Raw genomic sequence first — 25468 nt, 5'->3', positions numbered from 1 at the left:
TTCAGTCAGAGTGGCTGACTGTTCAACCACTCTGGCCACTGGAGCTCTGTCAGGGGAACAGGAGTCTCCTCTCAGCACCCTTCACAAACTACACTTCCCAGGATTATCTGGGGGATGCCATGACTGTCTAAAGTGAAATAAAGGTCTGGCATGGGTGTGGCCACCTTATTAGCCAAGCAGCTGTGAGTCTGACTTTTAGAACACTGACAGTTGCTTCTTACTGAGCATGCCCGGGCTTATCATTCAGTTTAATGCTAAATTGCATAAATTAATTAAAAATCAGCTAGGAATTTTTTTAACTTTTAAAGTGCAGAAGATGAAGTCAGAATATGGGGCAAGGTCAGTATTAGGATTACAGGTACTCTATGAACATGGCTGATTTTTAATTAATGTCAACAAATTATGAGAACTCTGACAGAAAAAAGTCCAAAAGGGGTCTGGTTTTTCCCCCCTCTTTTTACACTTTGACCTCTCAAATTTTCTCTCATTGTTTTGTATATCGCCATGAAAATTTAGAGGATTGTTAAGCAAGCATTTCTGGATTCAGAACTATGTTTTGTAAGATTTTGTTTTGAAATGAGCTCATGGGAAGCATTAAAATGGCATGGGGAATATTTTCAATTTAACATTGTAGAATGTGAAAAATCCATGCCGGCCATAGTATACAGCCACTCTTGTGGCTGTATAATCACTGAACACTAAAGTCAGGATCATTCAGACCCTGTTGTTCCTGATCTCTATGTATGGATGTAAAAGGTGGACAGTGAAAAAAGTGGGTAAGAGAAAAATCATTTGAAATGTGGTGTTGGAGGAGAGCTTTGCAGATACCATGGACAAATAATTGGGTGTTAGAACAAATTAAACCAGAACTATCATTAGAAACTAAAATGATGAAAATGAGGTTATCCTATGTTGGACGCATAATGAGAAGCCATGATTCACTAGAAAAGACAATAATGCTGGGAAAAACAGAAGGAAGAGGAAGACCAAACAAGAGGAAAAAGAGGGAGACCAAACAAGAGATGGATTGATTCCATAAAGGAAGCCACAGACCTGAACTTACAAAATCTGAACAGGGTGTTTATAACAGATGCTATTGGAGGTCGCTGATTCATAGGGAAGGCACATAACAGGGTTGGCATTAGGGGAAGCACGCCCAAATTCAACAGATTAAGCCTTTTTCTAATGTGGAAATCCAACTGAGGGAAGATTCGCCTGCTGCCAATCTACCTGACACCTTATTATTTGTGTGTGACTCCTGATTTATTTTTGGGCCCTCCATCTTACCTGCAAAAGGAAATATAAATTTGCATAACACAAAGCATATGCACATTTATGCCCTCTTCTGCAGATGTGTGGAGGGTCCCATCATAGTACCCCATCCATGTACTGGACCCAGAAAATCCTGTTGGCAGCACTGGATCTATTAATGAAGGCACATCACACTACCGACTCAACGCAATCCCAAAATCCATTTCATATATGCTACTGCCAATTCAGGAACCTCCCCATATCACCTGTTGTTGCTGCTTTGCCTAAATGCAGACTATTTGCATTTGTCTCCATTGAATTTCATTGTGTATGTCTCAGCCCCGTTTTCATTTTGAAGTTTATTCTTATCTTCTGAGATGTTAGCTATCCTGTTCAGTTTTGTGTCATCCAGAATTTTTATAAGGATTCCCACTACACCTTAGTTTAAGTCAGATAAAAATGTTGAAGAGGACCAGGCTGAAGACAAAGCTCATTCCTCCTGTTTGATGAAGAATATGGCTTCCTGGTTAAAATTAACCACAGTTACATCCAAACCATGTACATCAGTTAGCTAAAACATGGCTATTGTGACACTAGGATCAAAACCCATGGTTTCATCTTGGATTGTGTCAATAAGCCATGGTTTAATTAACTGCAGTTTGTTCTTTTTGGACAGAGGAACAAAGTATAATTAGCTTAAAACCCAAGGTAGATGCTTTGATCTCTTCTTCCAGCTGCACCAAAGGAGAAGGGGAATTATTTTATAATTCTCCTGGGCTCCTTCAGGAGGAAGGTTGGGGACATCACCCACCCTGGGACCTAACAATATAAATTTAATTATTATTGATTATGATGACAATGACAATAATAATAATTTCAGTTTTCCCTCATCTCAGCTTGTGATTGTATGATTTATCACAGACACTATTAATTAGTCAAGCTAGCTTCATAAACCATAGTTTTAAATGGGCTTGTTTTGAAATTGACCAGTATTTGTGATAAACCACAATCCCAGCCTGTGCATGTAGCACTAAAGCATGCTTTAGCATTATGTGTGAACATGGCCAACATCTGAAGCTGAGCATTCACATAAAGTGCCGTTCATTTGTGATGAACAGTTTTGAAACCAGTTTGTGGATCTGAAACCACCATTTGTGCTTATTGTGGTTTGCTGTTATTTCCAGTTTCACAGAACACCATCAAAGCATAGTTAGGACCACTGCTTTGTCTTAAGAGGCTGCTCTGCTCAAACTATGCTGTGGGTTCTTAAGTCTGGTAAGCAAAACCCATGTTTTTTCATTATATCTGAACCAGCCCTCTATATCTCTAAATTGAGATTTATTTATTATATTTTATATCATGCCATTCTTCCAAAGTGCAGCAAGTGATGCATAGAGGTCTCTTGAGTAGTCTCCCATCAAAGTGAACATACAAGCTGGAATACAAAGGGTTGTTTTGCCACATAAAGGCACTTCTGTGAGCTAAGCAGGATGTCTCATTATTTTCTGAGTGCAGCTTCTTGCATGGCATTAGAATTTCCGCCTTGTTTCTGAATCAGCCTGGTGGGTGTAGTAGTAGCCTGTTTTCATCTGTGGGATGCAGCACACTAGAAGGCCTGATATACACCATGGAGCTCACCCTTTGCACCCAGTGATAGCTATGGTAATGAAGAGTATTATGTATGGAACCATTTTTACATTTCATGCAAGTCAGGCCTATAGTGACCAGCAATCCATTAAACTGACCCAACACACATATGCCATGGAAGGGGGACTTTGGGATTTCTTCATATACACATTCAAATTAACCTCAGATTGAAGAAAGGAAGACTTATAATAGCAGCTGAGAATGCAAGTCTGAAAATGAAAAAGCCAAACAGGCAGCTGAGTAGACAGAGCTCATACACTTCAATAAACCCTGGGTCGAAGAAGAGAGTTGCTCAAAAATAATTTAGAAACAAATAAATTTGTAAATTTAAGGATATGCTAATTTTTGAGCCAAATATAATTAAATTGAGATGGTTCGGCCATTAATCTCCATTCTGATTGGGCCATTAATCTCCATTCTGATCTTGACCAGTCCATACAGCAAGTCAGAAGGTACCAGGATTAGCAGGTACCAGGATTAGCAGCCCAAAAGAGCAAATTTTAGGCACTTCACTTGCTAATTTAGCCTCATTATCTAAGCTTTCAGACCATACTCCAAACCATGGTTTGAAGGACTGAGACCAACAACAGCCTTGGCTACTCCCTCCTCCACTTGGTGCTTAACTCTGTAATCCTAACCCCATTTGCCTGAATTCAGTAAGACTCACTGCCGAGTAGACATGGTCAGAATTGTGCCATGATACATTATTTCCCAGTCAAATCAAGCCATAGCTTGCTGTTACATCTAAACCAGAAATCAATTATTTGAACAAGCCCTTCAAACCAGGATTGCAAACCAGGATCAAACTGTGGTTTGGAGTCCTGATGGAGAACTTGCTCAAACCATAATTCAGATGTAATGACAAATAATGGTTTAATTAAATTAGGAAGTAATGTATTAAATTCAGTGTATAAGTCCATATTAGCCCATGGCTAGTTTCCAATAATCCAAATCATGTTTTGGAGAATCATCTGAATACAGTGTTATAGCACCTATTACAATAAGAGTTTGATTCATGCCTCATATATACCCAATCCAAGCACAAAAAAATGAGAGTGTTAATTGCTGATCATTCAGCAATTAGCAGATGTCAACTATGAATATTCAAAAGCCATTTGGATAGATCATTACTAAAATTTTGAGATATTTTTCAATTAACGTCAAAAAGAATTGCAGCTACATTCCTATACATACTTACCTGGGAGTACATCCCATTAAATTTCCTCCCCCCATTGCCCTAATGGATGAACTTTACAGGGACAAGGAGTGCTACCCTGTTTTTGCTTCTCGATCTATCTGCAGCTTTTGATATCATTGGCCATAGGCCCATAGTATCCTTCTGGACTGACTCCATGGAATGGGAACTGGGAGCACTGTATAAAAGTGGTTCCAGTCTTACCTATGGGACTGAGTACAGACAGTAGCATTGGGAGAGTGTTTTTTATCCCCCTGGAAGTTACATTATGGGTTGCTGCAGGGCTCTATTTTATCCCCAGTGCTGTTTAATATCTATATGAAGCCACTTGGTGTGGTCATTAGATGTTTTGGGGCAAAGTGCCATCAGTATGCTTATGACACTCAACTATTTCTCTATAACATCAGAATGTGGGCCCTGGACTGGTGCCTGGATGCAGGGGTGGGATGGATGAGGGAAAATAAGCTGAGCTTGAATTCTGACAAGACGAATGCATGGTGGGTGAGTGGTTCCTGTGCCGAGAAATTGGTCAATTGCCTGCATAGGGTGGGGTTGCACTCCCCCTCAAGGAGCAAGTACACATTCGAGGGAGGGTTCTGGACCCAGCTTTGTCACTGAAGGCCTCAATGGCTAGAAGCATTTTTTACCAACTTCACCTAGCATAGCAGGTACAACAATTCCTGGACCAACAGAGCTTGACCACAATAGTCCAGGCACTGGTGACGTCAATAATGGATCACTGCAATGCACTCTATGTGGGAATTCCCTTGTGCTTCACCCGGAAACTGTAGTTAGTGCAGAATGCTGCAACATGGTTGGTAATGGGAGCGAGACCCTGTCAGCCTACAACATCCCTGCTCAGAAATCTGCATTGGTTGCCCATTTGTTACTGGGACAAGTTCAAGGTGTTACTATTAAATATACTATTATTTGATTTATTTATTTCATTTCTATCACACTCTCCCTCCAAGAATAAGCACTGAGCAGCAACCACGCAACACAACATTAAAAACATCGATAAAACTTATTAAAAACAAAACACCTTAAAATCATCCTTTTTTAAAACTATCTTATATACAGCCCTTAACAGCTTGGAACCAGTTCACTTGAGCGATAGTCTTACCCCATACGTGCTCACTTGACCACTTCGATCTGCAGACCTGACAGTGTTACAGCTGCCATATAATGTCCTGCACTTGTAAGAAATTTTCTTTTAGTGTAGCAGCACACTTTGGAACTTTGGGACTACACTTTGGAACTTCCTGCCTACTGACATCAGGCAGGTCCTTTTGCTGTATTCTTTTTAGTGCCTCCTTAAAACATTTATGTTTAAGCAAGCCTATCCAGACTCATAGATGTTTAGATGTTTCAATCTCTTTTTAGTTTACTGCTGTTTAAATTGTTTTTAACTGTTTTAATTACTTGTTTTTAATGTTTTTTATTTATAATTTTAATGTTCCTTGTAATCCATTCAGAGAGGGATTTTTTTATAATCAAGCAGTATATAAATTATGCTAAATAAAATAAATAAAACAAACTCAGTGGGAGCTACAAGTTAATAGAAATGCAATCAGACTACACTGTTAACCAATCAGGAATCTAACACAAAGTAAAGGTAAAGGTGTCCCCGCACTTATAGTGCGAGTCATTTCTGACTCTTAGGGTGACATCTTGCGACGTTTACTAGGCAGACCGTATATATGGGGTGGGATTGCCAGTTCCTTCCCCGGCCTTTCTTTACCCCCCAGCATATGCCGGGTACTCATTTTACCAACCACGGATGGATGGAAGGCTGAGTGGACCTCAACCCCTTTTACCGGAGATTTGACTTCCTCCTTCCGTTGGAATCGAACTCTGGCCATGAGCACAGCTTCGGCTGCATTACAGCCGCTTACCACTCTGCGCCACGGAGGGCACAGAAATAGAGGGCATAAAATATCTAACAAAATAAATGGATGCCAAATACCAGATGCCAAAAAGATGAAATGTCATGCAGTGTTTGAGACAGTACTCCTTAAAATGTCCTTTGCTTTATACATTTTTCCATGTTTGAGAAAGAACTTGGGAAGGTTAATTTGGTTACATCTATTTTTCTTCACTTATGTACTGCACAGATTTGAACTGAACCTCTGATAGAGATATCAAACTAATTGAAAGTAGTTGTGACATCTCCCACACAAATTTAGGTCTTCATAGTATAAAGAGAAGTGGTGAGAAACCAGATATTATGAAGGAGAAAGGTGCTATTTACACATTTATCTGTTAGGCTCACACCTTTCCTAGTACATTGCCAGCTACTTTAAACAGCAAGTGCTGCAATAATTTGGCATCCATCCATCTGACAATTTGATTCACACCTCATTTGCTACTTAAGTTAAAACATTTCAGACAACCTTGAGAAAGCACCTCTTGTCTCTAGAAAAATGTGTATTTTTGTAGCAATGCCAAAGGTCTCAGCAAAAACTATAAACACAGATTTTCCAAAAACCAGTCCTTTCAGAGATGTTATCTGAAGTGGTAATATGTGGCTTTTATATGCATGCCCATGCACACACATACCAATTTCAGTTTTGAGGCTGATGCCTTAACAGATAAAACAAGTTTTAAAGATACTATCCTTAATTGATGGCAACATTTAAAAATGGAGACTATAATACAGACAATAAAGAGACTTTGCCATGTTTGAGCTAGAAATACAAAATAACGTTTTACAGCTTTACAATTCTTAGGGATGCAACTGCACACTTGTACTAAGTTCCTCCACTCAATTTCAGCTTGTTTGTCCCTCCCACTGTAGTCTTCATAACACAGCCCATGCTGTTCAGGAGAGACAGGAAATGCAGAGTGGAATAGAAAAATAAGTTGCACAAGCTGCCTTCCACTTAAGAAACCAATGGAAACAACCATACAGCTGAATCCTATGGACTCATTGGGGCTTCCTTTCAAATAAACGTGCAGGACTGGAGTCTACGTTTCCTTAGCCACTTTTGAAAAGCAAAGTCTATTGGCATTTGTTGCTATGTGCCTCCAAGTCGATTACGACTTATGGCGACCCTATGAATCAGTGACCTCCAACAGCATCTGTCATGAACCACCCTGTTCAGATCTTGTAAGTTCAGGTCTGTGGCTTCCTTTATGGAATCAATCCATATCTTGTTTGGCCTTCCTCTTTTTCTACTCCTGTTTTTCCCAGCATTAGTGTCTTTTCTAATGAATCATGTCTTCTCATGATGTGTCCAAAGTATAATAACCTCAGTTTCATCATTTTAGCTTCTAGTGACAATTTTGGTTTAATTTGTTCTGACACCCAATTATTTGTCTTTTTCGCAGGGTATGCACAAAGCTCTCCTCCAACACTACATTTCACATGAGTTGATTTTTCTCTTACCCACTTTTTTCACTGACCAACTTTCACATCCATACATAGAGATTGGGAACACCGATTTATTTATTGGCATAAATTACACTTATTTCCAAGATGCTCTGAACTAGATTTCAGTGTTATGCTCAACTGGTCTTAATCACTTGTCCAGCCAGTTTTCCCTATGCATTTGAAGACAACGTCCATCACCAACAATCAGAGGCGCATATCTAACTACATAACATGTCAGCAATATTATGTAACTCAAAAACTGTGGTATGTTACACTGAAGACTTTCACGTTCAGATGCATATATTTATATATGGAGGAAGAAGTCAGCCTCAAATACACAGAAAACTGTGGTTAAAGAAGTGGACATCTAACATAGGGCTAAGTATTTCCAAAGCAATAGTTACTTTTAAAAGTTTTTTTTTTAAAAAAAATAGTGTAACCTAGCCTTCTCCAACCTGGTATCCTCCAGAGGTTTTGGACTCCCGATGTTCCTCCGCCTCTGCCAGCATGGCCAATGGTCAGGGATGGTGGGACTTGTAGTCTAACAGTATCTAGAGGGCACCAGTTACGGGAAGGCAGGCTGGATGAGAGCCACCCACAGCAATTCATTTTTATCAAAAGGGAAGATGGTCAGGTAGCAAGGGGGTGGAGGGAAGGATGCATGTTTAATTAGAGTCTAAAACCCTAATTAAACACTTTGCAAGGACCACTATTTAGTTCAGTGCCCAACAGCAGGTCAGACCGGACAAGAGCCACTCCAAAGTGCCGGATCAGGCCCCAAATCAGATCAGAAAGAGGGGGTGCACAGCCCTACCTGCAAGCATGCTGAAAAATGGTTTTTCCTCAGACATCACTTAAAAATACTGGGATGTATGTTGGAATGCTTCATGAATGCCGTGCCTTACACTAGAGATGCAAGAATACAGAAAAGCAAAATGAGTGCTTTCCTATAGTAAGTTATAAAAAGCAAACGTTCCCAACACATTTAGTCACATCATCGCTACCAATGGCAGTCTGTAATCACAATCAGGTGGCTTTGTTCCTTCTGGGGTGGTTACCCAAGAACATCATGCAGGTTATTTATTGAACAATAGTTTATTTTCAAAAGATGGTCAATTTTTAAAAAAAAGAGAATTTGTATTTGTCAAATCCAGATTATTCATAGTAAATCCACATTCAGTTTAGTCCAGTTCAGACATAAAGAGCCATGTATTCATGACAAACAAACTATGCTGGGTTAAAAACCCCTATAAAACAAAACAAAATGACTCATTTAAATAAAAGTAGCATTAAAATTCTTGCACAACATCTTCACAAATGACATATGAAAATTTCTCAGTGCTGAGAAACTGTAAGTAGGGTTGTGAGTGGATGACATTTGTATATCTCTGAATCTACCCCTGCTGCTCATCTGGTCCTAGAAACTTTAAATATCACCAGGTTCAATCTCTAACTCTTGAGAATCAATAAATGCTACCCCTTGAATAAAAGGAGTCTGGATCTTATGTGGAAAGTCTGGATATTGAGCTAAAAACACATTCAAATGAATTGGAGGTTCTTCACATATTCCCAAACACAGGATCTCAAAGTGACAGCATACACGTGCTAACAAACGTCTCTGTAGGGGGTGGCAGTTTGAGGTATCAAAAGGATTTTAAAAGAGGAGAGGGACAGGGACAGAACTTGGCAGGTACCAGAGGAGGAGGACTATTGAAACCTCTATAAATGTCTTAATGCCCTTGGCTTCAGAGCCTCATTTGGAAACAGCTTTGGGCGTCTGTGGCACTCTCCCTCCGGCTGTATTTTTCACAAAAAGAATAGTCTACAAATGTAAAAACACCAAATGATGAAAAATGATATATTTTAACAAAGTGTTACAGAAATAACTGCAAACTCTATTCTGATGTTCAAGCACATATGCTCTTCCTTTTCTCTATAAGAATCAACGTAGCTTGGACCTGGATAAATTAAAGAAGGTGGCATGCTTTTAATTAATTCAAGCTCCCCCACTGGGTTAAAGACCTAGCACAGGGCAAGACAACTCTCTACTGCAGACAGCAAACCATGAGATGAAAAACCCACCTTAAACAGCTGTTTCTAAAAATAAATGGCAGTCCAAATGCATCTGAAAAATCAGAAATTAACTTACAGTAGACCTTATGATATGCAGCATCAAAAACAATTAAGCGGGAATATCTTCTCTCACACATTTTGATAGCCAATCTTCTATAAAGGTTGTTGAAAAGAATAGGCGCATATACGGCTGGAAAAGGCAACAAAATCTGACCACTTCATTTGCTCACAAGACTGGATCCTGCAAGCAGCCCACTCAGCACAAAAGAATCCTAAAATAGTAATAAAAGTATAATTTCCCCCTGACAGCAATCTCAGTTGTCCAAACAAGAGAGGAGGAGTCTGGCTGCAATTCTAATGAAGGCTTTTCTGCAACAGTAATCGGGAAAGGAAGTAAGAAAGACATGGTCCCACCAAGTTAAAAAAACATTACTTTAGGCATATACTATGGCTGTCATTGGGGCAGTAAATATCATCAAATAGAATAAATACAGGTAACAAAATCATAGAAAGATTAAATGAATGATAAGAAAAAGGTTGAAGCAAGTCTTAGCAGCTTCAGTATACTTCCATGTCTGCGCCAGTAAACCCGCCCCTATCCAATATGTACCACTTCTTCCTCAAACCTTGTTAATTCACCTTTGTATACAAGACCTCTGATGGAACTATGTCACCTGCTTCAGGGCCAGCTCCAGGCATGCCGGGGCCGTTGGGCATCAGCTTGCCCTGGCTCCCAGCATGTGCACACGCACGTGCCCCCCACACCCCCACTTACCTGTCTCCTGTCTTTTACCATTGCTCTTAATGAAGATGGCGGCCGCGGTTTCCCTAAGGGGATGAAGCTATGCACGTGCATCTCTTCCATCAACTAAGATGGCGGCAGCGGCTTCAGTACCTTAGGGAAGCTGAGGCCACCATCTTCATTAAGGGCAATGGTGAAAGGCAGGAGAAAGATAGATGGGGCAAGGGAATGGCGGGCAGGCAGAAGCTCCTGCCCTGCGATCCGTGGATGGTGCCACGGGTTCCAGAAGGGGAGCAGAGGGGCTGCTGAGGGGCCCCCTGTAGCTCTAGGGGCCCTCAGGCCAATGCCCCACCTGGTCGCCCTTTAGAACCGGCCCTGACCTGCTTCTTTACAATAGCTAGCACATTTGTGCCAAATACACATTAATTAAGGGTATATATACATATCTTCCGCCCTTTCTCCCAGTAGGAGCCCAGGGCGGCAACTTCCATGCTCTGGTTACTTCCAGATTGGATTATTTCCATGCACTCTGCATGAGGCTACCCTTAAAAAATACTCTAAAATTTCAACTGGTCCAAAATGCAGTATCCAGATCACTGGCTGGGTTTCCCTTTAGAACTCACAAAACCTTGGATTGTCAATTCACTTCCGAACACAATTCAAAGTGTTCACATTGCCCTAAACAACTTGGGCCACAAATATCTGATATCCTTCCCTACAGACCCTCTTGGGTGTTAAGATCAGCAGAGGGGGGCTCTTGCTAGTTCTACTGCTCTCAGAAGTTCAAGGGATGAAAGACGCATTCACTCTGGCAGCCTCTAAGTTGTGGAAGTCCCTCCCTACACTGGTGTATCTGACACCTTCATTTTGTAGTTTCCATCTTATGCTAAAGATGCACCTCTTTACCCTGACTTTATTTTTTTGGATCCACCTTATTCCTGTGACTGCAATTTGTTTTAAATTGTTTTTAATATTGCATTTTAAACTGCTGTAACCTGCCCTCAGATCTTATGGAAAACAAGAGTTGTCTGTTTTGAGTTTTCATGCTAATGACTGACAACAAATGGGGGGGGCAGAGCATCCCATACTGTATGGATTAAGTGGGGCTAACCTATTGTCACCTACCCCAATCAGGGCATACACTGTGACCAGTTGTACCTCTGCTAGGTACAGTTGGTAAGAAAAAAGAGTGTACGAAAAACTCTGCAGAATCAGACCAAAGGCCTGTAGTACAGAATTCTGCTCTCACAGTGGCCAACCAGACCACCATGGGAATCCCACAAGGAAAGCATGTGCACAATAGCACTCTGCCACTCCTGTTCCCCAGCAACTAATATTCAGAGTTATACTGTTTGTGTCTTGACTCATGATCCCCATCATATATATTTCTAGGGAGATCCTTATCACCTTTTAGGACTCTTTTCAGTGCCAGTACAATATTATGCTTATACCACAATTAAATGTCAATTATCTGAAAATGATAGTAACATTTTAATTTTATTAGCAAATGAAAAATGTGTGGGTGATAACACAAAATATAAAAGTTGACTCCAAAATGTTTTCTATAAATTTGCATACTATAGTAATGTTTTGCTGTTGTCAGCCAAAAACTCAGAAATCTGTTTTCAAGCAACAGCTACAGCTGATTAACAGGGAATTTCATTTGCACCCAATCAGACTGTACGAATTAATTTATCTTTTCTACTTTTCTGAAAAGTATATGTTGAATTCACACAGTACTTCTTCAAAATTGGTTGCCTTTCTCCTTTTAAAAATACACAAGAAAATGTGTACCTTTTCAAAATTAAAGCATTATTATTATTTTAAATGAATGCCCCTGGTTTTCTAAGGGTTTTAATCAGATCCAGGCAGTACACTTAGAGGGAATAAAAGCTTAGCTTCTTATTATTACAAAGAAATAGACTATAATAAAGGTACAACTGAGCAACCAGCAGCTAGAAACTATTACTCCAAACAAACAAAATACCCTCTCAAACTTCTCTCTTTTACACTTCTTTTTCACAGCATCCAAATCAGCAGCTTATCTTTGTCAGTGAATTATTCTTTCCTCTGCCAAGCAGGAGAGCTACTTGTCTGTGTATACTGCCTGTGTGTTATCTATATATGCATTCCATTTGAATCCAATTTCCTTGCATTACCTCTGCCCAGGTCAGGGATGAATGGCTGTCAAATTCCCTCAGGAATAAAAAGAAAAACCCTTTCTTCCTGAGGCAGCAAGTTTCAATTCACAGAGCACATGGCTAATCTACATATGTGAAGGTCACGGTACTTCAGTCAAGGAGGTTAAGAATGGAACAGCTCACGTAAGGGGCTGTCTTAAACATCTTGGCATGGCGCCCAACAACCGAGATTGTTGAAAAGCAATAGATAGCTTCTGGCAGCACCAAGGGTAAAAATATTTTGATCATGTGATGCCATGCAAGCAAACCACTTTGCTCCACGTGAGAAACTTTTACAGACACTAATATATACCACATTTTAAATCGACTCCAGGCACCAGCCTTCCCCCCCCCCCCGTGTAACTGAGCCCAGAAAAAAATAGAAACGCTAAAATGATGTTAGTGGAGGCTGGTAATTTCCTACGTTTTTAAAATTTAATCTTACAGCAAACCCAGGGATATAAATAACAGTTAACTATAAACATCACTACAAATATCACCCTAACAGAACACCAACTGTTTATGCCAATGAAGTCAATTGCTTATCTTCATTTATTTACAGGGACTGCAAAATAAAATTAACTCTGTCCACCATAATAATTTCTCACTGTATGAACTCTACTAAGGTTCTCAGCTCTAATGTCAGATACATTTCATTTTCATATTGTACAGTTAAGGCTTGCAGTCTCACATATAAATTAGTTTGCACACTCTGCTTGGTTGTCCAGGTGCCTAAAATGTTGATGCTGGTACACAGGAATATTTTTATACCACCACCACCACTTGCAGGAATGTTATGGTGTTGAGTAAGACATAATTAAAATAACAACCCTAGCTCAAAAAGAAATGCTTGTACTTGTAAGGATCACATCAAATAAAGAATACATTTCTTAAACAAAACTTAAGGGAATAGTAACAGCATCAAATGTTTGCTCAGCATCTGAATTATAAATACAGTCTAACAACCTATTCAACTGAAAAAACAATTTTATAAGGAACTAAAGGAAACAAGTCATCAGCAAGCAAGAAGATTTACTTTTACTGGCCCAGCAAATGTATGCCTAGAATTGGGCACAAGTCATTACTGCATCTTATCACAAACCATGCCATAAAGCAAACATTGAAAGAACATTATTCCAGCATTGCAAAGACATATCTAGGATTGGGATGCAATGCCAAATTGTGAATAATCCTAAAAATACCCTTTCTTCCAGCATCTCTTCTTGCCTCTCACAATATGCAATTGAGTCACACTGACTAGCAGTGTAATCTTACACATCTATTCAAAAGGAAATCCCTTTGAGTCCCTTGATGGCCGCCATATATACCTGGTGATTCGCATTTGCCTTGTTGGGTCACAGCCTGTAAATGATGGCCATAAACTGGGACAGATCTATTCAACTGAAAACCTCTTCTGGCAAGGATAAAGACCCAACAAAGCTGACAAAACCATTATGCTTTCCAGAACTCATGAGATACAAGCCAGAGAGGTACACACACGCTCCCAGGTTTTTCTGAGAGTTTTCCACAAACATGCACATTACAAACACCTCTTTAAAACTTTGAAACATAAAAACAACTTTGAAATTTGGTATAAAGTATTTTACATGGAAATTCTGTATGTACTTACACAACAAAAATGAATTTTATATACAGCCACAGATCTAGTAAAAGTAGATTTACTCAGAAGTCCCACTGTGCTCAATAGGACTCACAGTGTGCATAGGATTGCAGCCCCAAAGAGGACTACTTCCTATACTATTTCCGCTGAAAAATTGTGGCACCTCTAGATTATAACATTAGATAGCTCTGGAATTTTGACCTTTCATCACAGAAATTAGGCTCTCTCATTTAATTCTGGAAAATCAAAATTGACAAAAACTGGATTCCAGTCACAAACTGTGTGGAGTAGACATGGACCTGCACTACAAAATCAAACTTTGAAAAGGGTGCTTGCCTGCCAAAGGATTTATCCTAACTATTCTTTTCACTCCAAGTATCAAAACTGCTTTAAAGACCTCTTTGTACCCATGACACAGAACTACAACAATTGATCCCATTCCTCTTCTACAGGATATTTCAAGGCTGTCTTTGTTAAAAGTAGATGAGATTGTGGTTTAGATTAACATCAAGCTGCACAAGGGCTTAGCTGAAATAATTATGAAATTGTTTAAAGTCTGTGTGAAAAAGCAAAACTGAATCATGTTTTAACATGTAAAATGTACTAGATTTACTCGTGTTAGGAGTCTATGGATGACAGCACTCAGAAGAAAAATACTGTGCATGATGTTCAGGAAAACTGGGATAGGAACAAGCTACTTAGCAATGTAGTCATAGACCATAAGCCAAACATTTTAACTTTGCTTAATTTTAAACAGAATATCTCCACAGAAGAAAAACTGATCACACTGAAAATACCATTTCAAAGAGATTTTTAAAAATTGTTGAGTATGTTGTTTTGGAGAAACGGTTGGCTTAAACCCTTTCATTTTCAATAAGAGACATAATCAGTTTGCCATTGCAATCAATGAGACTTAGGTTTACCCAACTGCACAATGCAGTATTCATTAGTTTCTTCTATAACCAATTAATTTAACTGAACACTCATAAAAAAATAAATCTCAGTTCTGATCATACTAGGTATAAAAAGTAGTAGCTATAACATACAGAAGGGGGGAGAACCTAACTCATAAAATAAGGAAGAATAGTAGTTGATAGAGGGATTGATATGGCTTTATATCTTTCTACAGTCTTTGTTTATTATTGATTCTCAGTTGTTCTGTATCCAGTCATTATTAAAAGGGGGTGGAAGTATTTCAACCAAACTAAGGCAGCAATTGTAACCATAGGGTGTATTCAATTAAGTCAAAGTAGACACACTGAAATTAATGAACCTAATTTAGTCATGTCTATTAATTTCAATGGATTTACACTGAACAGGACTAGCACTGAATACCACCCCATGTCTACTCAGGTGCACATTCCATTGAATTCAATAGGGCTTCCTCCCAGGTAAGCGTGGTCAGGATTGCAACCTAAATAAGGTAACACTGGGTGCAAGTTCCTTTACAACATATTTACCAAGTCTATAAAACTGAGTAGCAGACGCAGCTTCTAGAAGTGAGATATGACAGCGAGCCTATATAGAATGGATGTTATTTTGAACAAAAGCAAGCACAGATCACAAAACCCAGGAGAATTCACACACTTTTAAACAAAAGTTCCAAATAGTGAGAGCTTGAGGAAAGGGAGGGAGATAAATGTGTTATGCTACTAAAATAAGTAAAATTGTAATACAAAGGACATCACATAAGACTTAAAACAAGGTTGCTGCATATTATTTTTGTTCTTTTACTTCTTGAAATGTTACTGACATTTTCTTCAAGTATTTCTCTGTTCTCACACATGCACACTACAGAAAAGTATTGGTTATAAATAATTTCCCCTTTTTTATTATTAATTACAGTAGCTGATCTGACTGAAACCATTATATAAACTACCAGTTATCATGCTATACCATACAAATACAATCACGTTGCAAAATACCTGTTTTATTGTTGGATGTATAGGACATATTTTATGCAGCATCCCATTTTTGACATTTACATTTAATTATTTTTAACAAACTTTTGTCGACCTGTATATAAATAAAAAGTGACATATATTCAGTGTTGCAATCCCATAGAGCATAATTCCTATTACAGTCCACTTATCATAAACAAGGATTTTATAGGGTGAAAACTCTTTAGCCAAACCAACTGAATGTAAAACAAGTGTTGTCTTTATCCATTCTGGAAAACAAGGCTAACACAGAAAACATTCTTATTTTAACTATAGTTCTAATGCTTGTTTGTTCATTGATTCATATACATCTTTTGACAAACCAAAGTTCTAGTGTCATCTTCACATAAAATAGTACTGCGGTGTCCAATATCCATCGTTTTTATAGATTTCCATTATGTTAACATTATCTGAAATAGTAAATTCTGTAATTGAATCTAAAGTAGTTCTAAATATCAATAAGCCCTAAAACATGCATGTGGAATCTTGTTTTAACAATATTTTGAATTAGCTGACACCCTTGCACAGGTGTCATTGAAGGTATAATCTGAAAAAAGACATGTACATGTTAAGTATTACAGGATTGTTTCAAATTTGAGATGATTATCCAGACATATAGAACATATATCTAGCTGTGCATAGCCATTTTATTTTTATTGTTTGCTTCTCAAATGATTAACAAAAAGAAATGTATGCTTAGACACACTACACTGAAATGATGCTGTGCTTAGCAAATGTCCCTGTTTGTAAATCCTCTCAACAATTACATATGAATATCTGATTAATTCATCTGAAGAAGTGAACTCCACAAAAGCTTATGCTATAATAGCTTCTAAAGTGCCATAAGACTTATTGTTTTCCTTCAACAGACTAACACAGTTAATCTTCTGGAAGTTTTATATAAGAACAATATTTCTTTAACTATGAAATCTATTGAAATGATTTCTAACTTGTCAACCTGGAGATGTTAACTTAAAGTCATGCTTTACAGCGTCCTGAGAGACAAACATCTACTGGTATTTCCCTATCCTAAATGCTTACATGCTGGCAAACTAGAAGCAGTTTAGCATATCCATGCCTTTTTGTATAAGACACTTGTATAAACCCTCACTAATTCATGATTTCAGTCACAGGAATGGCTTGTGGCAGTACTCCTGAGTCTTAAAAATCATAATATGAGAATACTTGGATCTGGCTGTAAATGTGTACACATTAACTCTAACAGTTAAATTCAACTGGAAATAAAGCTATAAATTTATTTAATAGTTTTAAAAAAAGGTTTAATGTTCATAAATAAACATTTTTGTAATCACTGATATCTACATTGATAGGTCTTATATGGATCCCTCAGGACTGAAAGGAATCACCTTCATGGGCGGTATAGCCCTGAAAGGAAGTATACAAATACCTAAATAGATACCTGAAATATCATCTTACCCCTTATTTACCGAGTCGATCACTGCGCTCTGCAGGTGAGGGCCTCCTGCAGACACCATCTTATCAGGAGGTCCATTCCACACAACACTGGATGTGGACTTGTAGTGTTATGGCACCTACCCTTTGGAATTCCCTCCCCTTAAATATTAGGCAGGCACCATCTCTTATCTTTTTGGCGCCTACTGAAGACCTTCCTTTCAATAAGCCTTTTAAGTAGAGACCTTATCCCAGTCTGCATGTGTTTTGGAATCGATTTTCAGTATGTTTTTAGAGATTTTTTTGGGAGGGAAAGATGTTTTTAAGATGTTTTGCCCTTGTTAGTTCCCTGGGCTCCTTCTGGGAAGAAGAGCAGAACAGAAATTTAATGAATAAAATAATAAATATATAAAGTGTTCATATGTGAGCATTGAGCAACACAGGACAAAAGCCTTCTCTCTGGAACCCAAATTAATTATATCTCCATTTTAAAATCAAATTTCAAAACCACTGAGGCATATTGGCAAAGTAAGCTTAATTCAATTACCATCCCCAATCTAATAATAAAAAGCATTCTGACACTATGTAAATAACCCCAAAATTAAAAAATTAATATTTATCATATGACATAATAATCACAATGCTGAATTGTATTCCAATGGATTAGCCTACCACAACTAAACACTGCTGGGATCTGAAATTCTCAAGCCTTGAGCAGGCACAGCAAGTGAGGTACCACCTCTTTACATATCCACAGAGAATCTTTAATGCCTCTTAATAAATGGCACATTTTAAAATTGTAGTGAAATGTAAGGCAGTATTGGTGCATTAACAAGCTTGAAGGATATTACATGAAATAAAATACAAATAAGCCATATACTGCAGCTGATTAACATTTCAGGTCACTTATGCTTAGATATGCTTAGTAAGCATAATGAACATGGATAAAAATATTCCAAACTTCTGGCCACCAAGTACCCCCAAAAATGTGAATTGTTTTTTTCAGTCCTAGCAATAAGAAAAATACACACAAGGATTTGAAACAACTATCAGAATATAACTTTCATAAAAATTCTAAAATATGGATCAATTCCATTTAGCTAGAGCTGCCTATGTAGTGAAATATGCTTCTCTGTTCGAATCTCCTTTCTAAATCTGATCCTGTATATGTCCCAAAGTGATATATAAGGATAAAAACAATCTACATCTGGTACACAGAAGTACATGAATACATGCTGCTCCTGCACACATACTCTAAATGATTGGTGCCATTACTGGCTTGGAACGTCGAAAAGAAGGTACCCCTTTCCCCCCCAACAGTACTTGAGCATCTAGTGGATAGAGAAGGTCCTTGTAAGCAGCAGTCCGCACACATTCTGCTGCTGTGCACAAGGATCCTAGAACTGAGGCCCTTGTTTTAATGAAGCACTTTTGCCTATTACATGTGGGTTTACTTTACCCTGTCTAAATACATTTATTAGTTATATCTTTCTGAAGGAAAATAAACACAAGATTTAGCCTTGCTTCTAACACAGTAGACAGTGGAAAGCCTTTACAAAAGGAACTAATTTACTACTATTGTTACATACAGCACTCATGCATATGAATTCCTACAGAAAACTCAATATTCCATCATTCTTAATACACAGAAGCCCATAATGTACACTGATCCCCACAGTGTTAATAATATAATTACCAGTAATGACAGATGCAACTAATTCTTGGTATTGCTCCTTTACAATATATTTCTAGATGGAGAATTATGGTTCAAAACCTACATTTGAAAAAGAGTAATTTTCTTCCATTTAGTATACTGATAATATATAGGCATCCAGCTGACATTTATCAGAAAGTCTCCAGATACTGGTCCTGGTTCCACTATCCTTATTTAAGACAAAGCTCAAACAAAATGGGATATAGCTGGCATAAACAGAGTTGCAGAGGGAAAAACGCTGTTTTAACGGAGAAACAACCTCCATGGCAAAAAAAACCCAACCATGCAATAAAAAAACTCAGCTGAACAGATTTTTCTAATAATTAACCAATATTTTATCAAAACAGATATTCCATGAAAAAATGTGAACATATACTTTTGTACTTTATGTGTTTATATATTCTAATGTGTATGATGTTCCTGGAATGTGAGCTCTAATCTGAGATATGACTCCTAGTGTTCATGCTATACAGTCACAAAACTAGTAAATAATAAAATAATGGATGATGAGATTTTGTATCTCCCTCCTAATTACACCATCATAGACCTTATTTGCAGCTATAGTAATGCAACTAAGATGAAGCACACACTTGCATTGGATTTTATCTGTGTTTCTTCCTTTTTTCTGCAATAGATCCCTTTGCAGCTGGCAAGTGCTACAAAAATAACCAAATTTTATTCAAATGGTTTTATAGAACAAATGAGATGGGTTCCACCATCAGCAAGATACTCAGCAGGATACCACATATTAAAAAACAAGTAGACACCAATAATCAATAATGTCATCAAGCTTCCAGGTAATATATTATATTCTATCTTTTTTTATTTTATAGGGAACGTTAAAGTGGCTATGATTAGAATCACCAATTACATTTTGAACATCTGTACAAATACAGTTATACATTAATATGCACACACACGTGCACTTATAAACAAAAATACAAATACAATATCAAACCCAAGATACTCACATGTGATGGTAATTATTCTATTCCATACATTTCAACTATACAGAGCTTTCATCCACAGGAATATAATAGCAAAAATGTATACCTGTAGTTTTGAGAATTTTGTGTAATAAAATTACTGGTTTATCAATCAAATACTACTATTTTCTGTCCCAATAACATTGTTCTTTTTAAAGAAATACCAGCTTAAGTCAATTATCTTCTTAACTGTATGTATCAGTTGGTCAGATGCAAAATTGTAATAAAAAAACAAAGACATTACTAATGAACAATTTTCATTCAATATTATGTAAAGTCTCAAAGATAAGAACCTAGCCAGAATACATTTTATAAACCACATCCCATATAATGGTACCAAATAGGTGTTTGCTACTACAAGCAGAATATGAACCAGTTAAGGGCTAACAGTTCCAAGGTTCATTATAAGGATATTATAATTTTGTTTTCATTCCAATAAATAACAAATACTTGTGATAACTTTCATGAAGAAATAGCACACAAAAGTAGCTTGTTCCTCGCTATGCCTTTCCTATCTATTAAACCTATATGCTTTAAGTAGCTTATTGTTTAAAACAAAGGAGACAGGGCAAATATTTTAAAATTAATTATAAGCTTATACATACACATCTTTATTACCTAATGGTTTCAACTAATCCTTTTGTTTCAGAAAATTCAAAAGCGAAAAAGATTAACTCGCTGAATTCTTACTTCCCTGAAAAGGGAAAAAAAGGGAGAGAAACTAAACCATTAGAGAAACGGTCTGTAGACAATAGACAAATATGTTTTCAGTCTATCCAAGGTTCAAATTATTTGTTCAGGTTAACTCATCTGTCACAACTGCAGTCCCTGTCTATTCTAGGACATAATCATTTTAAAATGTCTTTTACTCTGAAACCAAGCTTTGGGGAGTCCCAAAGAGTGTGAGAATTTATTTCCTCTACCTCTGTTCCTGAAAGCATATTCAAAGATTTAGCAGTTCATAATAACATCATCTTGTTAAGAAAGGAAAAGGTCCCCAATAAAACTTAATTATCATTACTCCCCATTACTATACTACTGTTACATTACATTACTACTGTTTAAAACATAATTCCCTAAATATCAAAGCATAAGCTTGTACTTTTATATCAACAGAACTAAATGAAGCATGATGACTGCTGTTTCTGATATATGAAATCCAAATACAGAACAGATTATATATATATATATATATATTTCTGGATTTATAAAAACATTTTAACAAATAAGTGATAACATTAGATAAGTATCATTGGTTCATATAGGATGCTACATATCTAACGATATGGGAGACACAAAAATAGTAACAAATGAAACTAATACAACTAAAGATACCTGTATTAAAATAAGTAATATATAATTCTATGCAGAATTAGTATTCCTTTAGGATTCAGTCAAACAAATGCAGATCTTAATACACAGTATAAATTTTCACAAGGTGCTCTGCTACAATTACACTTGTTAAAAGCCCTAACAGTTTAAATAAGAAACAATTATTATAACATTGCATGTTATCAGAATAAAGGAAACCTTCATTGTGGATTAACAAGAAAGCTACACAAAAATATAAACTCAGAAAAGATACAATGATCACCTAAAACTTTCTTTTTTAAAAAAAGATTGTCTTTTTAATGTAATTGTCACTGGTTTGCCGAATCCCTCTTAACCTCAAGTATCTAAAGATAACTGCCAATTATTTCAGCTTCTTCTAAGAATGTGTAACCTAGCATCTGTGAGCAAAAGTGCTCAGTTATTATTTGTGGCAAGAATTTTTGTGACTGTACTGCTCAGCAATTCTATTTACATCAGCAATGCTAAATGCCCAATGGTGAGAGAGGAGCCAATCAGATGGCAGATTAGATGTCAACTCAGAGGCAGCTGTCTGGAGACTATTACAGCCAGTTTACCTCCACAATTCAAATTCCAAACCTTGCAAAGGAGATCAAGTCACTCTTTAGGCTCAGACTGCAGAGCAAGAAACATCAAGAGTTCCCAGTTATTTCCTATGGTTTTAAACGTGGCAAAAAGACAACTTTATACAAACATCATCCAATCATGATCTGACACCTACTGATCTGATAATTCACAACCTATAACTTATCAGAAATACTGTGCAGTCTCCAGAAACACTAACTGTTGATCTCTTCCAATACTCACTCCTTTTTCGTTAGGAAAAAAATCTGTCACCTGATGAACCATGACGTTTTACATATATTAAGGCAAACATAGGTTATGTCCAATCATAACATTTCACACGCTTTTAAACTATTTTTATATTGGTTGTGAGGAATGGAGAAATATGCCAAAAGAGAAAGACATCTGAACATCCATGATGTGAACCTCTTTTTACAGAAGCTGGAGCACACATACAACATATTTAAACTGATTTTGCTTGGTTTTGGTATAAACTCCATCCAAGCAACACAATTTACTAATAACCTAAAAGGCCCATTTCCTCATTAAGAGAAATAAATCAGAGCTGGAAAGTAAAGACAGTGTTATTTTGCAGGCTTTGCTGGTTTTGACATTGGTTCCTCCCTTTCTCATTCCAAAGTGATTTTCCTCTGGGCCTTGTGTGTTCAGATTTCTAATAAGTCTAGGTAGGAGCACTGGGGTGGGGTACAGTGGATCTTGTGTATTGTGCTGTATAACCAAATGGTCTGATTTTTAGTAGGAAAGTCATTCCCCCTGTATCCCTCTCTAACCTAATCAGACATTGTGCATTATCCAACCCTGTTTAGGGAGGCAGCAAGGAGCTGAGATGGAATAGGAGAAAAGTAAATTAGAAAGAAAGTAAGGACACATACACACATAAGTGGAACAACACACTGCTTGCTATATCGGAATCTAATTGTTACCTGGCTCCTGCTGATGGTCTGTCCAGCGTTTCCAGGGCTCATAGCTGGATGATTTCTTTGTTGTGCTGCTGCCCAGGCTGGGTTTGCACCTCCATACTGGGAACCCATGTCCTTGCCCATGCCTGCCGCTGCCTGCTGGCTTCCTGGGGCGGCTGCTGCCGCTACTCCCGGAGCCTGCTGCTGCGATGGGGCAGCACTGGGGTTGGTATAATCAGGGTAGCCAGTACCATAGGTCCTCATCATGGGGCTGGGGGAAGTAAGCAGCTGGTTCAAGGTTGGGGTGGCCCCAGACGGGTGTTGGTTTTGCCCAGAGAACCTTTGAAAGCCGGCAGACCCCGACGCCTTACCAAGGCTACCCCCTCCGACTGGGCCCAGCATCATGCCCTGTTGGTGCTGCCTTGGGGAGCTCAACACCCCGAAAGCAGAAGAGGAGCTCCCATAGCCGCCGCCTCCCGCTGCCGCTGCCGCCACGGCTCCTGCTCCTCCACTAGTGTTGCTGCCGCCGCCAGGCCGACCGTAAGGGCCCGCGTAGTGGTTATAGTGACTGTTGGCGTAGCCTTCGTGCGAGTTGGGCAGGGGGTCCATGTTGTTGGGGGCCGCCGCGGGGTGCATTAGCCCCATCCCGGGGCTTTGTTGTCCGCCATGTTGATCAAAGCAAGGCCCGGCCCGGCTCACTGAGGAGGCGCCTCCGCCGCTACCGCCAGCGGTGCCGTAATAGCTATTAAACTCCGAGACACCCACCGCTGAGGGCCCGCCGCCGCCGCCTCCTGTGCCGCCGCCGCTGCCCGCTCCCTGAGGTGGTGGCGGCGGCGGCGGCTGTCCGCTCAAAGGTCCCAAGCTGGGGTGGTCGTAGCGGTTGCTGAGGTGTTGCTCGCCCATTTTGTCCGGTGGTGTCGCCTCTTCTTCGTCCCCGCCTTTATTCACCAGGGGCTGAGACTGTGGCCGGCTCTGGGGCTCGGCCTGTCCCCCTAAGCCACTGTCTTTTCCTCCATGTTGCTGCTGCTGCTCCATGTCTGCGCTGTTGGACTGAGCAGCGCCGCCACCGCCGTTGTTGCTGCTGCTGCCGCCGCCGTTGTTACTATTCTGCATCGGATGGTGCTGAGGCGGCGGCTGTTGCTGGAATTGATTTAGGTGGTGGTGTTGAAGTGCATGGTGGTGGTGATGGTGGTGAGGAGCATGGTAGTGCTGGGCATGGAGGTGAGCTTGGTGCTGGTGCTGGGCATGGGGGTGGTGGGAAGGTGCGGCGGCAGGGTGATCGCCTCCAACGCTTTTCAACTTGTGGTTAGGGAGCAGCCCTGTTTCCATAGTCGGGGTAGAAGAAGAGGAGGAGGAAGAAGATAAACCCGATGAGCTTCCAGCTTCTTTCAGAACCGATTCCGAAGAAGAGCCGCCGCTGGTGCTAGCGTTGTTGTTATTACCGGTGGCGGCGACAGCGGCAGCAGAAGTTGCATTATTGGCCATGTTCAGTTCATTATGGTGGTGGAGAAGATGGTGATCTACATTATTCAAGCTGCTGGTACTGCTGCTGTTAGTCCCATCTACAACCCCCAAAAGAGAGCCCGATCCAGCAGATCCTACGGTGCCTGGCACGGGACCGCCAGAGTTGAGATCCTGGCTTAAGTTGCCCGGTAAACTCGGGGTTTTGCCCTTGTTCTTGTTCGCACCCGCCGGAGCCGCTGCTACTTGCGCGGCCATGATCATTGCAACATTGCAGGGAGGTGATCAATTAACTTCCCCCCCAAACTAGAAAAATGGACAAAACAAATGAGGGAGGGAAACAAGAAAGCCCAACAGTGCAAGAAACAAGATTGATTTAACAAAAAAACCCTGCTGATTATTCCATGCGCGCGCGCACACAACACGAAATAAATAAAAAAGACCGAAACTCCCCTCCCCAAGTCTTTGATGAAGATTAGAAATTGTAAGAATGCCTTACGATCTGTGCCTGTTCCTGCTGTGTGATTTCATGTTGAAAGTTTTTTTGTTCAGGATTAAATGAAACTTTTTTCTTTTCCTCTCTAACCCGGATATGGGTAAATACACGTCTGGCTGAGCCTATCTGGCCCAGCATGGCATGTGAGAGAGAGCTCTAACAACCATTATCCACTTCTCTCTGATTACTCCAGCGCACATGCAAAACGCGGACTGGATTTTCCTTCCGCCTTCTGCCGCAGCTCTCGCGGCCGTGGTACATGCAAGAAAGAAGAGGCGCACACTTCAGCAGCCTCGTAAAAACGGCAGCTGGCACTGAGCTTTGCAAAACGGGGGACGGATGCTGCCTCCTCCTGCTTTGTATTTTCTCGCTAAGGCTTGTGAAAGGGTGGGGGAGCATAAAATCAAACCCACTTCCAGCAAGGGTTGCTGTTTTCTGAAGAGATCACACTGCTTATGCTGTTTTAACTACAGTATTTGTATTAGCTTCCCTTCCTACCTCCCCCAAAAAGCATCAATAAGATAAATTTGACTTTGATGTAG

General features: G+C 39.2%; 1 protein-coding gene across 12 annotated transcripts in view; it reads right to left on the bottom strand.

The window, feature by feature from the left end:
• The window catches only part of ARID1B (AT-rich interaction domain 1B), a 620767-nt gene extending 595551 nt beyond the window's left edge, over positions 1-25216 (bottom strand). For 11 of the 12 annotated variants that reach the window (XM_061624203.1, XM_061624204.1, XM_061624207.1 and 8 more), the window contains exon 1: positions 22994-25015. In XM_061624203.1, coding sequence (XP_061480187.1) covers positions 22994-24694 — 1701 coding nt within the window. In that variant the 5' untranslated portion in view covers positions 24695-25015. Of the gene's footprint in view, positions 1-22993 lie in introns of all 12 variants that reach the window. The other variant, XM_061624213.1, reaches the window with a different exon arrangement.
• Positions 25217-25468: the final 252 nt, after the last annotated feature.

This window comes from Rhineura floridana, chromosome 4, assembly GCF_030035675.1.
Source record: "Rhineura floridana isolate rRhiFlo1 chromosome 4, rRhiFlo1.hap2, whole genome shotgun sequence".
Lineage (NCBI taxonomy): Eukaryota > Metazoa > Chordata > Lepidosauria > Squamata > Rhineuridae > Rhineura > Rhineura floridana.
The sequence above is the reverse complement of the archived record's forward strand: the minus strand, read 5'-3'. Positions and strand labels throughout refer to the sequence as shown.